The sequence below is a fragment of the Atractosteus spatula genome, chromosome 1, assembly GCF_055471065.1.
Source record: "Atractosteus spatula isolate fAtrSpa1 chromosome 1, fAtrSpa1.hap1, whole genome shotgun sequence".
NCBI lineage: Eukaryota > Metazoa > Chordata > Actinopteri > Semionotiformes > Lepisosteidae > Atractosteus > Atractosteus spatula.
In genome coordinates this window covers 40086235-40101946 of record NC_142706.1, presented here as the reverse complement: position 1 = coordinate 40101946, position 15712 = coordinate 40086235, and the positions used below count along the sequence as shown (strand labels likewise).

At 39.2% G+C, this 15712-nt stretch overlaps 1 protein-coding gene across 1 annotated transcript in view; it reads right to left on the bottom strand.

The window, feature by feature from the left end:
- Positions 1–8445: 8445 nt before the first annotated feature.
- The window catches only part of maml3 (mastermind-like transcriptional coactivator 3), a 108028-nt gene continuing 100761 nt past the window's right edge, over positions 8446–15712 (bottom strand). The window contains exon 7 of the mRNA XM_088920657.1: positions 8446–14112. Coding sequence (XP_088776783.1) covers positions 13160–14112 — 953 coding nt within the window. The 3' untranslated portion in view covers positions 8446–13159. The remainder of the gene's footprint in view (positions 14113–15712) is intronic.

The window sequence follows — 15712 nt, the reverse complement described above, 5'->3', positions numbered from 1 at the left end:
CCCATCCAAGGAAGCACTGTCCAGCAGAGATCGATGGAGCAACTCTATGGGTCAAAAGGTCAGTCTGTCCTTAATTTGAACGTGACCCTATCCATCAAAGCCCAGATGCTGGAGGGTGCTGAGAGGTTCTCAAACTATCCTGGAGACCATGTCCAGACAGGCATGTATCAGAGATGGGCTGGCTCAGTGCGGTTGACCTCCTCCTGACTTACCCCTTGAGCGAGTCAAGCTTCTCTTCTCCTGCAGAGAGAGGACATCCACTGAAAAAGCAGGCAATACAAAACAGGTAATGTCATAGAGGGAAACGGTGTCCTGGGTCTGCTGCCACAGCAGTGGTAGGAAAGACTGCTGCTGCCTAACAATAAGCTACTGTTTCCAGTGGGTAAGGTGTGAACTCTCTACAGTGTTTTCACTAGCCATGTGGAGTGAAACAAGGAGTAAGACACTATGATAGAGGAACCGGAGAGTGGCGGGATTTGGAAGCAGACAGCCAGTTTGGCCGAGGTCTCACCAACAAAGAAGGTCCTTGTCAACACTTGACCAAATACTTTAATTCAATATTGCTAAGAATAATTCTGGAACTGGCATGCTCTACCTAGACAAAAACCACTAAAGTTTCACAATGAGAAATCTAATCAGATGATCTGTAACCACTGCTTTTGAACTTTGAATTAAATAAGAGTGTCATGTATTAAATTACATATGACTTAAAATTGCAAAGGAATATAGAGTTATATCTAGCTGAGTGATACTTGTAGAATTCGCTAATGGGAATTTGCTCTATTTTTGTATAAATCAAATAGTGGAAGTAATTAAAGTCTAATCACTACCATGAAACAATTGTTCAAAGCCATGGTCTTTTGCTGTACTGACATCTCTCGTTATTATCCAAAATTGTACAATCCATCCCACTGTCTCTATCAAAGTCACTGCTATCAGTGCCAATAATTAATGAATTACTCACCCATATTTCACTTGGAAGCTGGCATATTGTTCTTCACCAAGTATCTGAACTTAAATAACATTTATATTATTTTTTGTTTTGTTTAATTTGTACTATATACTGGGAATTATATGGGTGGCATGGTGGCACAGAGGTTAACATTGCTGCCTCACAGTGCTGGAGCCCTGGGTTCAGTTCCTGGGGTTCTATCTGCATGGAGTTTATATATTCTCCCTGTGTTAATCTGGGTTTCTTCCCACAGTCCAAACATATACTGGTAGGTTAACTGGCTTTTGGGAAAACTGGCCCTGGTGAGAGAGTGTCTGTGTGTGCCCTGTGATAGACTAGTGTCCCATACAGGGTGTATCCTGCTGTGTGCCTGTTGCTTACTAGTATAGACTCTGTCTCCCTAGCAACCCAGCATTGGATAAAGGGGTTAGAAATTGGATGGATGAATTTACAATTATCCAACAAGCTAGAAAGAAGTAAACAAAAACACACGTACACTCCACTTTTAAAACCTGGAATGTGAGAACCAATGCATTATGGGGGTGTGTTAGTTAGAGCTGCAGCTTTACAGCCCCGGGTCCTGACTTTAAGTCTAGCCTCGTGTATCTGTCTGTGTGGAGCTTGCATGTTATAAATGTGAATATTTGTGTGATGTTCCAGTTTTTTTTCCCACCTTCCAAAAAAACATGACTGCTTGGTGCGACTGATAACTCTTAAATGTTCCATGTTTTCTGTGATAGACGAGAGTGCTGTCCAGGAAGAGCATGGGAGTGGGGTCTCAGGCCTCTGCTTCTGAGATAGGGCCTCACCAGGATAAACTACTTAGAGAAACTGCTTTTTTAAAAAAATAATCTTAATAATTTCTGTGTAACATCACTTGCCACTGAATTGTTGTAGCACCTATGATAATTTAACCTTTTTTATTTTAGTATCTGAGTAATAACAGAGTTCCTGTATCAGTATTACATATTTGGTTTTGCTTAGAGGTTATTGTAGCTCATTTTGGAACACAAACATATTGTCACAGATAGAACACCAGAGATTTGTAGTTTGACAGTCTGTGAGTGAATTCACAATATACTGTAGTCAAAAATATCTGGGGAAAATTGGCCCAGGTTTTCCTGAAGGCAAATTCCCCATTTGTTCTTTTGACAATGTAGCTGGCAGGTTCCTCAAATGAAAAAACAGCACCAGTTAATGCCCGTATATTAGCGCTATCAAAATTTAAATACTCCACACCCATGTTAATAAAATCTGTTTGTCAGTTAAGGAAGAAAAGCTAAAGCTTGTATTTCAGTTTTACTGTATTAGCTAGAACTTTCAAAGTTCCTTTTGTGAAGCCTGGTATCCCACACAGGGTGAACCCCGCCTTGCACCCCTTGAATTGGAAGAAGTTGTTAGAAAATGGATGGATGGATTTTCTGCAGCAGTTTTGGAAGTTGTTTTGTAACCTTTCCTGGTTTATATTGTTTCTATAAATAAACTTCAATATACAGCAGCCCATAAATTAAGTAAAGCGCCCAAGAAGACTGTTCTTTCCTACTGATCCAGAAAAGAAAGGTCCTAACTACAGTATATGGTCCCTAAATGTAATAAATGTAACTGTAACCAGGATACCGGCAACATTTTCTCTGGGCTTGTAAATCTGGCTGTCCTGACTTTCCCCTTGAATTTCCCCCTAAAGAGTTGTGTAGTGGGGCAGCTGGTGCATGATGGCTGCTATAAGTCACCCTTGTGGGTGCCACACTAGTGGTTGATAAAGTGGACCCCCTCCCAAACAGTAAGTATTTGGAGATTCTTGGAATGAAGAGCACTATATACTCTACTGTTACTAATTCCACTGCTCTGTATGAAGGGAATTCTTATATCAGAAAAAGAATATTATGAGGAGCTCCTGGGAAGTGGCATTAAGCTACCTTAACATTATGAGAATTGGATGTTTTTTCCAGTTACTAAGGCTTGCAGGGAAAGGGTTACCTCTGCATAGGACGTGTCTGTGTACTTAAAGTACATTAAATAACAGTGGTGGCAGGTCTCCATCGGATCCCTTCTGTTGTTTAGTCTGCAGATTCACTTGCTTGAAAAAAACTGAAATTTCCAATTACTGAAGGCATGAGCAGAGCAGTGGCCAGCAGCCACATCACCCTGCAGCTCTCAACCGGCTACCCACTGAAGCTAGGCAGGGTTGAGCCTGGTCAGTACCTGAATGGGAGACTATGGTTGCTGCTAGAAGTGGTGTTAGTGGGAGCAGTAGAGGGCACCCACCTTTATGGGTCCTAATACCCCAGTATAGTGACGGGGACACTATACTGTAAAAAGGCACCGTCTTTCGGATGAGATGTTAAACCGAGGTCCTGACTCTCAGTGGTCATTAAAGATCCCTGGACATTTCTCGATAAGAGTAGGGAGTTATCCCTGTTTTGGGGCCAAATTTCCCCCCTCAGCCTTTACCTCCAAATTGTCCCCATGTGTGATTGGCTTGCACTTGCCCTGCGATGGACTGGCGCCCCGTCCAGGGTGTACCCTGCCTTGTGCTTGTTGCTTGCCAGGTAGGCTCCGGCTCCTCGGGACACCGTATGCTATAAAGCGGTTTGGCAAATGACATGACATGAGCAGAGCATAGTAAAAGGCAAGCAAGTAAGAAAATAAGAAACTCTTCCAATAAGAGGCTGGTTGGTCCATCTAGCTCTTTGGGTTTTTAGTAGCTAATGGATCCACGGAGCGCCCCCTTGTTTTGAAAGACGCAATTGTACCAGGTTTGACCAGGGCCTGGTAGCTTGCCCTAGACACCGACAGCCCTTTGTGTGAAGTGGTGCCACCTGTATTCCATTTTCTACAGTATGTACTAAAACTCTGTTTTCTTTCATGGTTCATGTTTCACAGTTATTTTTGAAGACATCTTTTAGGTCAACATTGTAAATGACTGAGGATTCTGAACTTGATTTAGCTCCCTCCATCGTCTTCTCTGATCAAGGCTAAAACGGTTTAGTAGTTCTTTTAGCCTGTCAGAGTAGGAACCTCCTTTAAGCTAAGGAATGTGGATGCTCTTCTCTAAATTCTCTCTCTAATACCTAACTATCTCTCTACCATTTAGGTGTTACTAGTGTATTGCACAATTTGATTTAAATTCTAGCTTTTAATTACGTGTCTGTGACAAGCCCACTGTGTTGGTTGTCTGATGTAAACAGGATTTCATTAGGGTTTGACCCAATAAACCCAGTCTCCTTTATCCTTCTTTTCTGTACCTTTTTTCTTCCCCTCTGTGACCCAAACACACTGTTATATACATAGGCCCAGTTAAATAATATTTTATTTTTATTAAAAAAAATTATCTATTATCAGGTGAAACAAGTTAGTCTTTGAGGTCACCCTTCCAGGAAGCCTCCAGTTGCAAACTTACTGTAACTGCAGGCAGCTGGAAGACTGTTGGCCTTTTTGCAGCTTCAGCACACGGTCTACTCTAGAAAATAAATGTACACCAATGCTGTTACCAGCTGGGGTTGGGGGGGAGTGAAAAAATGACAAATGAAGACGTTTTCAAATCAATATCCAGAATTAGGTCCCAAGAACAACTTGCCTATGTAAGCAAATTATAAAGCTCAAAGATAATTTCACCTCCCATAGTCAGGGAATACTGGGCGTATTACAACATGTGATTTCTTTATTCTCCTGTACAGCTTGATAACAGAGCAACAGATAGGCAGCTAGCTTCTATACACATATTTATATTTCTGCAATTTGTCAATCAATCATTACTGCCCCTGTGACAATTGGACAACTTGTATCTATGATCTATGACAAGCAGATTTTCTTAAACTTAAGTACAATTGTGGAATACCATCTCAGATTTGTTTATCTTAAGATCTTCTAGTACCTGTAAAATGTCTGCCTAATCTATGCTAATGTACAATTAACTTTGTCTTAAGTGACTACATAGTGGAAATATAAGAAATGAAGGAAACAGCTTTCAAAAAAAAATTAGCTAGAAAGGCCAGAAGCAGTATCCTACTGTAAGTAAGGTCGAGATTTGACAGGTGTATGCCATGTCAAAATATAATGAATTTGCTTTGTGTTTCATAATATCCACTGGATGGTCCTTTTCAATACAATCACACTGGAATTTTACAGCACTGAGTGACTGTCTGTATAACCAGAGCACATGGTCTCGTGTGCCTTGTTCTCTTTATTCATGAGTACCGTCAGTCTGCTGATTTAGTCTGCCCAGCACATGATGAGTATGTGTAATAAAGAGTGCCATTTTCAAGCTCTTATTCTTCTAACATATTTCTTGTAAAATCAAATAAAATCTTGTATCATCAAGGAATGCCTTGTGTTGGGTAGAGGCAGCACTTTGACATCTAGCTTTTATCTTTAGCAGCCCCCTCAGCACTTTGACATCTAACTATTGTTTGTAGCAACTGTCAGTCCACATTTTGCTTCCTTGTAGAAAAGTACTTGCTTTTACCAAGTCAGTTTCTTCATTTACCTCTTCAGAAATAACAGCGGGATTCATGATCATTACAGCCACCCTCCATCCTCCACACAAAGACATTAAAAACACTTTTTTTCTGCGAGGGCTTTAGGAAAATGTAACAGACCAATTCTTTTTCTCATTGTCTATGTCTGAAAAGCAAGAAGACAGCTGAACTACCATATTTATATAAACCCTGAGGAGAAACAACAGAAGAGTATTGAAAGAATTGTCTGTTTTAAAATAGACACCATCCTATTTCAGAGGATTACAGACAGCTGTGTTACCATCACATTTTTGTTATTAAAATTATTAGAATCTTGCATCTTATATTCATTGTTTTGGCTTTGAACCTCTACAGTATATCCCTAGGTAGTGTGATTTAGTTCTCCTATATAAACAATCTTACAATGTGCTCCTTGCAATGTAAAACATACAGTGCTGATATACAATTCAAGATGAGGGTGATGCCATTGTCTTTGTCTCAAGGGCGGCACATGACTGAAGAGCATTGCCCTCATTTTTTATGTTGATTGAACTTCATTTATATTTCCCTGCATTGCTTGATTGGAATGGACTTTATTTCATCACACAGTAGCAACTTTACAGCTTTAAAACATTCATAAATATCTGACTGTGTGTTACGATAAGTAGGCTTTAAGTACCTGCATTTTATTTTCAAAGCCGACTAGTGCTGTGTGATTCTCTTCACTTGTCGTATTCCATTCCTTCCTCTCGGAGAAGTTGATTCTCAGTCTGCGCTCCGGAATGCACAGAGCACAACATCTGAGCAGAGAGGAAGAAAATCACATAGAGAATATGTGCCAAATAAAAAAAACAGCAAATCGTTGTAATTATTCTTTCAATGACTAACATTTATGCTAACTGTTCTTGTAGCTGACAGATATTCTGTAGTCCACAGAAATATTTACTTGGCAGTACAGGACATCCAGTAACACAAATAACCCTAATACTTAGTTCTAAAAAAAGCTTTTGAGGGCAATTGTCATGTGAAAAATGAATCAGATCAATCAAATCATATACCACCACTGTGCTTCAGTGTCTTCCCCACACACCTGAAACAAATATGGTTTTGGGAACCATCCATACACCCTCCCTACAGGAACATGGAAGTTCAGAGCCTAACTAAGCAGGCACAGGGTGCAAGGCAGGAATACACCCCAGATAATATCGCAGTTCTTTGTAGGGCAGGGGGAGAATACAAATCCACTAATTATAATTTTCACAGATTTGAAAAGTATGTCTTTGGGCTATGGAAAAACATTAGAGCACCTGCAAAAAAATTCATGTGGACCCAGGAAGAACATGTACAGTATACTCCACCTAGAAGGCTCTACAGGTCCAATAAGAACCCAGTATTTATCAGCTGTGAGTAAATTTGACACCTTGCTCTCCTGATTTTGCAATCTACAACTAAATTAGTCTTAGTTTCTTAATAAGTATATATTTTACCAAATTCAAAGGAATTTGTTCTGCATTATATTGGCCTCCATAATGGAGACATGATAACATTTAGCAGGGGGCTATAAAGATAACCTCCATAGAATTGTATGTACAGTACCTGTCCACACAAAGACAAGAAACGCAAGCATAAAATTCTGGAGTAAATTCTTCTGACATTGTTAGCAAGCAAGCATTTCCAACACAATACTTTTCAAACAGAAAAAAAGTTATATTTACTGTGCTGCTTAGATGGTGAATAAAGGATGTGGACTTGGTGAATAAAGTTCAAAGAAGGAAGCAGCCTCCTCAGTGCCTGTTGTCACTTATGGTACTCTGCCACACCAATACAATAAGTTATCAAATAATATCTAAAGTGTCTACACAATGGCAGCTCTAATCACATGCTTGTATTAACCCCAATAAGCCATAATGTTTAAGTAACTGGAATGTAGCGAGAATGCAAACATTCCACAATCAAAAGTGTTGCCTTCTAACAGTAAGACGTCTTCAGAATAACACTGAATTTCATCTCTGTGCATTAAACACAGTTACTGAATACTCAGAATTGTTGTACATTGAGTTTTAAAATAAAATTGTGTTTTACGCACCTGATCTGGAATAGCTAATTGTTTGAGGTGTCCAGCCATGCACTGGGGGGGGGGATGAAGACATAAAGGCATGAGTTCTATGCCTATATTAAGCCCTTTTTTTTAAAACAAAAAGATTTGTTATACTCACCTGATCTGGAATTGTGGTTGAACTGTTCAACCACACTTTGAGAAGAATGAAGTCTAAGCAAACTCTGACCTGCTCAACTTCAAGCCACTTGTCTTCGAAAACATCCCAAGGTATACAGCCTTGTACCGGAGAGGCGTGTCCCTCACCAACAGCTCCACAAACCTGTAAGCACCTGTGAGGCCACAGGGGCTGGTGTGTCACAGACAGCCAAGAAAGCCCTGGCTGACTAACCCCACTCTTGGTGATGCTCAGCGCTGCTGCATAAGGAACCCTTGTCACAGTCAGTTTAGAGAAATGATCCAGACCCAAACCCGTGTTCGTACAGCACAACCTGCACTCAGGCAAGCACCACCCGAGCCAGACAGGAAGCCCCTTAAGCACCTTTTTAAGGCACACAACCTCCCCTGACCTCATCCAATCCCTTAGTAAAGTCCACTTACCTCAAGGGCAGTAGTCAGATAACCAGCCATATACTGTGATTTCATTTTAACCCTTACCTCATATTAAAATAAGATGCAATATGAAATAAACCTCAATTGTATGACATCTCACTGAACATTTTGTGAGGTAGATAATAGGCTATGATATGCAGTAAAAATTACTTCAGTAAGTAAGCCAAGCAAAAAAACAAACAAAAGAAAGTTGTGGAAAACACACGGCATCTCAAAATTCAGTATTTCTGCTTTTATGAAAATTTCATATATACTTTTTTTTACAAAACAGCAGGTAACAGATGAAGTACAGAATGGATGTGGTATAGATGACATACAAGAATAGCTATGACAGATAAATGAAACTTTTTGGAAGAAAGACTGCAAGATTGTGTTAAGAGTTCATTTAATATGATCACCGAGATAACATTCTCTCCTTTTTATTATTTTCTGGAAAAAAAAAGACGTTTCTGTAATCCTCTTGCATTAACATTTCCGAATTCTGTACAAGATAAAAAGAAATAAGCACTGCTTAAGGTACAGAGTAAAATCTCAAACTAGAAAAACAACTCCAAAATAAAAATTAGAAGAGGTTTACAGTACAAATTAGTAGTAAGACATTGTCTGAAGTGCAATGGCATAGCTCTGATGAATTTAAAAGTGGAAAAATGAAATAAAAATACTTCTCTATTTTAAACAAACAGTAATTTCTTTACAGATAGTAGAACCAGTATTATCTGATGTATTCCAACTTGTAAAAACATATTTACAAAGAACCATTATCTTTTTAAATTTTTTTCATCAACATCACATGTACGTCAGCACCAGAGTACAAAAAAGGAAAACAAAACAAGAACAACAAAAAAAAAACATGAAAAACAATTTCTACTTTACTTGGTCCCGGATACACAATATTTGGAGGAAGCTTTCAAGGACAACACAACCTGTTCTTCAAGGACTGAGCTGTACGTCAGTTGCCTGCAACGCCATCAGATACTGAAGTTTTATTTTTTTTGGTAGGCTTGCATTTCATCTGCAGTTTTTAAATATGCAGTTTTGCCACCCTACACACTTACAGCAACAGAAACATTCCTCGACCAATAACAATGATGACAGAGATGCTTCACAATCGAAACTGGCAGTCTGCTGTGGCAGACAGAAGCAGACCAGATACAATAAAAAAACAGGAAACATGACTGTAAATTTTACATGAAAACAAGACTGAAGATACAGTAGGCCTAATTCACCCTGAATCACCCCCTTGTTACCCCAGCATCCCTACCCAGTGAAGAATATCTGTGTTAGGAAAGCCATTTTCTCTTCAGTGTTTTTTAACTGAAAAAAACAAACACTGCTAGTATTGGTTCAGTCAAGACAAGAACTTGATTTAAGTACTTTCCCACTGCCATCTTTTCTCATTTTAAAACTACGTTCCCATAAAAAATAGTGAAAGATAACTTACTATTTTACACCCTCATAAATGAGAACAGTGGTACTATGGGACCATAACTTGAAATGTGAATTTTTTATAATCTTCATGAGGGAGAAAAGAGTCTTGACCTGGGCTTTGGAACACATGACGACAACCAGACCTACTGTGTTTCTCTTTGGTATGATGGTGGCATTTGTTTTATTTAACCTATATTTCCACAGTAGAAGTCTTTTCACTTCCAATCTCTCATTAAATAGCCTTAGTCTTCTTGATAAATGAGCTCCCTATCAAACAAAAGCTAAAGTAATGAATTCACCAAAGCTTTCAGAACTGTTTCTTTTGACTGTACTTTTAATTTGGTGACCGAGAAATGGACTGGTACTGTATACTATAACACTGATCAGAAGTAATAGGTGCCACCTATAAGTAGTAATAGGTGCCCTCTCTCCTTATACTAATGTGCTTTAGCACATATCATCCATGTAAGGAAAAGCTATATTTTTAATGCTGATAATTTTAGTTAAAATGATACCGCTTATGAAGAAAACAAGAAAGAGTTCAGAGATAAACCTTCATGAGTTAAATTCAGTTGTATTCTCGGATATGAATCCATACTGTAGCAGATGGAATACTCCTGGTTTTAAATTCCAGGCTGTCCTGATAAGAAAATCCTATATTCCTAAAGGGTTACATTCAAAAGCTATCTAATTCAGTTGTATCCAGTCCTGGTGTCTGGAGGGCCAGTGTGTCTGATTGAGCTGGTTTTCATTTAATTCCAGTTTACAACCTCAACCAGTGTATGACTGGCTTAATTGAACAACTTCAGGTGCTGGTGCGTTAAAGAAACGTATTAAAACCTGCAGACACATAGGCACTCCAGGGCTGGGATTGGACGCACCAGATCTAGTCAACTTCAGGAAGCACCAGGAACTGCACAATCAGACCAAACAGTTAGAGGAAGACTAAAGAAAGCAGGGTGGCCATCAGTATTATGAAAGACGAAAATGGCTTTAGTACATACAAGGTCAGCTTATACAAAACTGAACAGCTAAGCTTCATGAAATGGTGCTTTGGTCACAGAAAAATAATATTACCAGCCCAGGTTTACATAATTATATAATTAGAATTATTTATATCATTATAAACCCAGCCTGAACTTGAGAAATACCTACCAAATAATCCCTTAATACTAAAAAAAGGCTGTTATACGATGCCTTTATTTAACACCAGTTTGCGCAATAACCAATGTGATGCTGAAGTGACAGGAAACAAACCTTCGAAGGCAGATTTAGAAATATAACAGCCATGTGCCCTCTTATGGACAGCATGCCTTGAAGGCTTGTAGCAGTAATTAGAGTAGACAGAAGTTCTACAAAATAGTCAATCTTTATTTATAATTGATTTCTATGCATATTGCAAAATGTGTTCAAGACTACAGGACTTCATTGAACCATAAAATATTTAATTTTGAAACCAACCTCATTTAACGAAGAAAGGAAAATAATATTAAAATAGTAAATTATGTACTGTCTCCCCATGATTTCTCAGTAGTACAGATTGCTGACTCACACAAAGAGAGTAACCTCCATTTTTACTCCATGTTTTCCTGTATATTGGCTTTTTCGGCGTTGCTTTCCACCCTATGACTAACACTAAAAAATTGCACCCTTTACCATATCAGATTGATCACAGTGTAGATGTTTTTCTAATACGATATGAAGTGTTATAAAAATTAACCTCAACAGCAGTATTTTAACACTATGTTGTGCAGTCTGTAATGAGTAATACACATTTATCTATGGCACTATGAAATGTATTCCTTTAAATGTAGTTTTTGTGACTATTTTACTCTATTCAAGTTTGCCTCCAAGACTTGTAGGCAGACACCACTGCTAGTTTAAAATGACCAGTCTTGCAATTTTATTTTAATATTGCTAAAGTAATAAAAATGTATCTCCTGTGCTTCTGTACAGCATGGACAGCAAAGGCTTTGTTGTATCTAACAGTGTTCCAGCAGACCCTGGAAATAATGCTCTGCATTGTAACATGGATCTGAAAAACTGTGTTTCAGTTCTTGACTTCTCTGTGAAAAAGAGTGGCAAAATGATACCATTCACATTGTAGAAGTACTGACTGGGTCCCCCATTACAGCACGACCACCTCCAATTATTAAAGTTAAAATGTACTAATGTAATTCCACATTAATCAAATAAAATGTATAATAATTGTAAAAGTAATTCACCTAGTCATTACCTTATGGCATGGATCTACTATGAATTGTAGAATAACTAAGAACATTGTCAAATTGAACTCAATTATAGTTTGAGAGTTTTACAAAAGTGAAAACTGAATTTGGAGCAAAAACAGCAGTTTAAATTAATGAGATAGCTGAAGTGTTTCTAGTTCAATGTTACATTGCAAAGTCAGTGATTTTTAGAACTTTTTTTTCGCATCCAATCTAAATAAGACACTGATGCGACTTAATAAGTAGTGTTGTATCTTTAAAAAGTTATTTTTATACAATCGGCATTGGGTATTTCGGGTTCAGGATAATTTATTTACTATCAATCATGAGAAAATTCACTTAAGGTGGACAGTACATTCATTTAACTCTGTTTTGTTCTTCATTTCTAGCAGATAAAGCTTTGTAATGTAATCATCTTAGCTGACATTTAACATTTCTTTCCATCCAAACAGAACTATTGGTAGCTGCCAGTTCTCTCACAGTATGATGTAGAAACTCAGCCCAGTAGATGCCTCTCACACTGGTTGCCCAGCAACAGCCCACACCTACTGCGTTGGCTCGGACACTAGACAAAGAAATATGATTGCTTTGTTGTTGTTTTTCACAGTATAAAAACAGACAAATACAGAGGAAATGCAAGCCTTTCAAAGATAAAATTTTGGTTAGAATACATAATAAATAGGTCATAGGGATGTTTTCCACAACTCATATCATTTACAATGAATATTATTGGCTATGAACTACTGCACAGCACAGCAAATCTGGTTAATATCTTATCTTTTGGTCAAAATCTTATTTGAAAGATTTTACATTTTGACACCACTCCAAACCAAAATCTTGTTAGGATTCCTGCAAGGAATTGTTAAGTGGCACAAAAAATTGTAACAGAAGAGACTGCAAATTGGTAAGAAATTATAAACCCCTAAATCTAAAAATAATTTTAGCATTTTTTTGTTTTTTTTCTTTTTTTAACCTCTTCATGTTCCTTACACCCACTCTCGTGTGTAATGTGGAGATTTTGCAATATTACTGTGGAATTTATTTTCTAAACATACAAAAGTCTTAAATCCATTGACAGAAATAACCAAATCTGCACACACTTAAGATACTGAGCTAAGAAGTCAGAAGGGTAAATAATCTTTTTCTTAAAAAAAGGGGGAAAGTATGTAATTTCTAAAAATTAAAAAAATAAAACACACTCCCATAGAACTGCACAGTTTTAGAGTGACTACCAAACCGACCCAGTTCACAAAAGCCGTGATACTTTTTTAAAAATAATCTGTCAGCCCAAACAGGTGATGCAAAAAATGAGGCCTTTATCAGCTCATTAATGCTTTCCAAAAAAGCAAGGTTTAATTGTCCTCTTTCTTTTTCCTCAACTAATGTTCACTTACAGTCCATGTAAAGTTGGGGCCTTTTTTTTTTGCTATTGACTAGGAAAGAACTCGTCCATCCAGCCATCTGTAGAGTCCAGGTCTGCTCCGTCTGGTAAATTAAAAGATCCCCCTCCTGCTGACTGGCTGGTATAACTGTAAGACAAGTCCTGACTCGATGTCCGCTGGTAGCCGGGTGGCTGACTGCCCTGTACATAAGAGCCACCACCACCTGCCATCTGCTGCCCAGGGCCTTGGCTAAAAGGAGTCATATTGGGAACACCCTGGGTCATTCCAGCCATGACCATGGGCCGTGGCTGGTTGGTCCTTGGTTGCCCAGACATGTGAGGCATCATCTGCCCACTCATTGCAGGGTTCATGGCTCTGGGATCCACAATAGGCTGGTTCATTCCTTGAGGAAAGTGTTGTTTGGTCATCCGCGGTTGGCCAGGCTGCATGGCATAAGCTGAGTTATTGTTGAAGGCCACCATTTCCCCACTAGTCCGTGCAGCTATGCCCTGTAGGCCTGGCTGTTGTTGCTGCCAGCCCTGGGCCCCCTGGGCAGCACTTCCCATCATCCCCTGGAGTCTCTGTGCTTGGGCCTTGGGCATGGCTTGCCCAACAGGTGGTCCTTTCATTTGCTGATGGGACATGGCGGAGTTTATCAGCATGGTTTGTCCATAACCCCCGACCATGCCAACCCCTTGTCCAGCACTGGGTTGTCTCTGGCCCTGTGAAGGGTTGTGGGACATATTCATGCTGCTTTGGTTTGGGTGCTGCAACATTTGGTTCATTGCAGGATTCATACTGTACATGCCCTGCTGGCTGCTCGGCGCGTTGCTATATGCCATGTTCATCTCAGACTGCGCCACCGTTGCCGGCATTGAACCAGAGTTTTGGACAGATGCCATCTGGAGCATGCCCTGACTTTGCTGCTGCTGAAGCAATCGGGCATTCCGGATATTCTGAAGAGCCTGGTTTCTCGCTGCCATTTCCTGTGTCGGTCCTGCAACACAAGCACATACAAAAAACAACATATATTTTACTCTTTGTCCATACTCATGTCCAGTTAATTGGGCTATTTCTGTAAATGTATTTTAATCTTTCAAGACTTTTTCAGGTAGAATCACAATCACAGGATGTGCCTGACTGATCTAATACAGAGATACAAAGTGGGCACTCCAGCTTTGTTTCATATCATTAAAAAGTTCACTTCTTCTGATTGTTTTTGCATAAAGGTTCTTCCATAAAGTGACAATAACTTAAAAAAAAAGAAATGTGTAAGAAAGAGGCTCCCCTGAGAGCAAGTTAAGCTTTTTCGATCCATCTATGATCCCTGGGTCGTGTTGACAAGGGACTCTGACCAGGATTCCCCACAATAAAGTTCACAATCAGCAGCCATGAAAAGAAGCACGTGGGATTAGCTGGCCAGGAGTCGCCGAGCTACTCGGGAACCTCCAGAATGGCTTGTGTTGCCTTTCATGTGTAAAAAGATGGGTGGCTCCAAGGTGGGCCAATCAGGGGAGTCTGACTACACTTCCTCATTTTCTCCCATGTGCGGTGGCAGGGTTCAAAGTTATGAGCCGAGACATGGAAACCGCACAACTGGTGAATTCAAAATGGAGTTGATTTCCAACAAAAATAATGACCGAGTATTTGAAAAAATCAAATTCCTGCTTTACACAAAACAAGCAATTCTGTAACCTTATCAGCCTTATTCTTATAGGAAATTCCTAAGTAGTACGTAACATTACAGTACCTCTAAAATAAGCAAAGGTGCCAATGATTTGTAGCAATATGTGATCTTTTTAACCGTGTAGCCTAAGATAACCACTCCCACTCAGACTTTTAAGTGCCGGTGAGTTCTGTTTTGTAGTAGGCCTCTTAAAGCTTTTCATTTTCTCAGCAGGATATTAATTCTTAGACACACTACTGGATGTTAGCTGCCAGCTTTCTACAGCCAACAGAACTCCCCTGACACTGTGATTGACGCTGCCTTTGATCCATGCCTTCATGTCAGCGTTCATGATATAAGACAGAGACCAACAAGGGAGCATACCAACAGAAAGAAGTGCAGCAAAACACGGTGAGCACATGATAAGGACTCACTGCTGGATGTACATGGTCAAATGCTGCCCAGACTGTATGGTGCAACTACTGTATACCGGGTAAGCTGGTTAAACATCTATAGTAACTCCTTTGTACTGGACTACTGAGAAAAAAATAATGTTCCAGTTGTGTCTCAGTTAAATAACCAAATTATATACACCAGTATACTTACAGCAATACTATAAAAACATAAAAATTTGTTGCAGAAAAAGTGTTAAAATTTAATGGGGAGAAAATCTTGTGTCAACTGTGAGTCCCTGAAGAAGTTTTTTAATTAATCTAAATAGGAAGAAAAACATACTGTGTGGCTCCCTAGAGGCGTGCTTCTCTTTTAACACCAAAGAAAGAGATTTAATATATTGTGGGCCGTCTCTCTCTATTACACTGCATGGGTTCAATTATAAGCTAAGGACGGCCTGTCTCATACCATGTGAGGAAAGTGCTAATGCCTACAAAAGAGAATGAATTACTGTAGATATGTTCGCCTGTGTATGAAA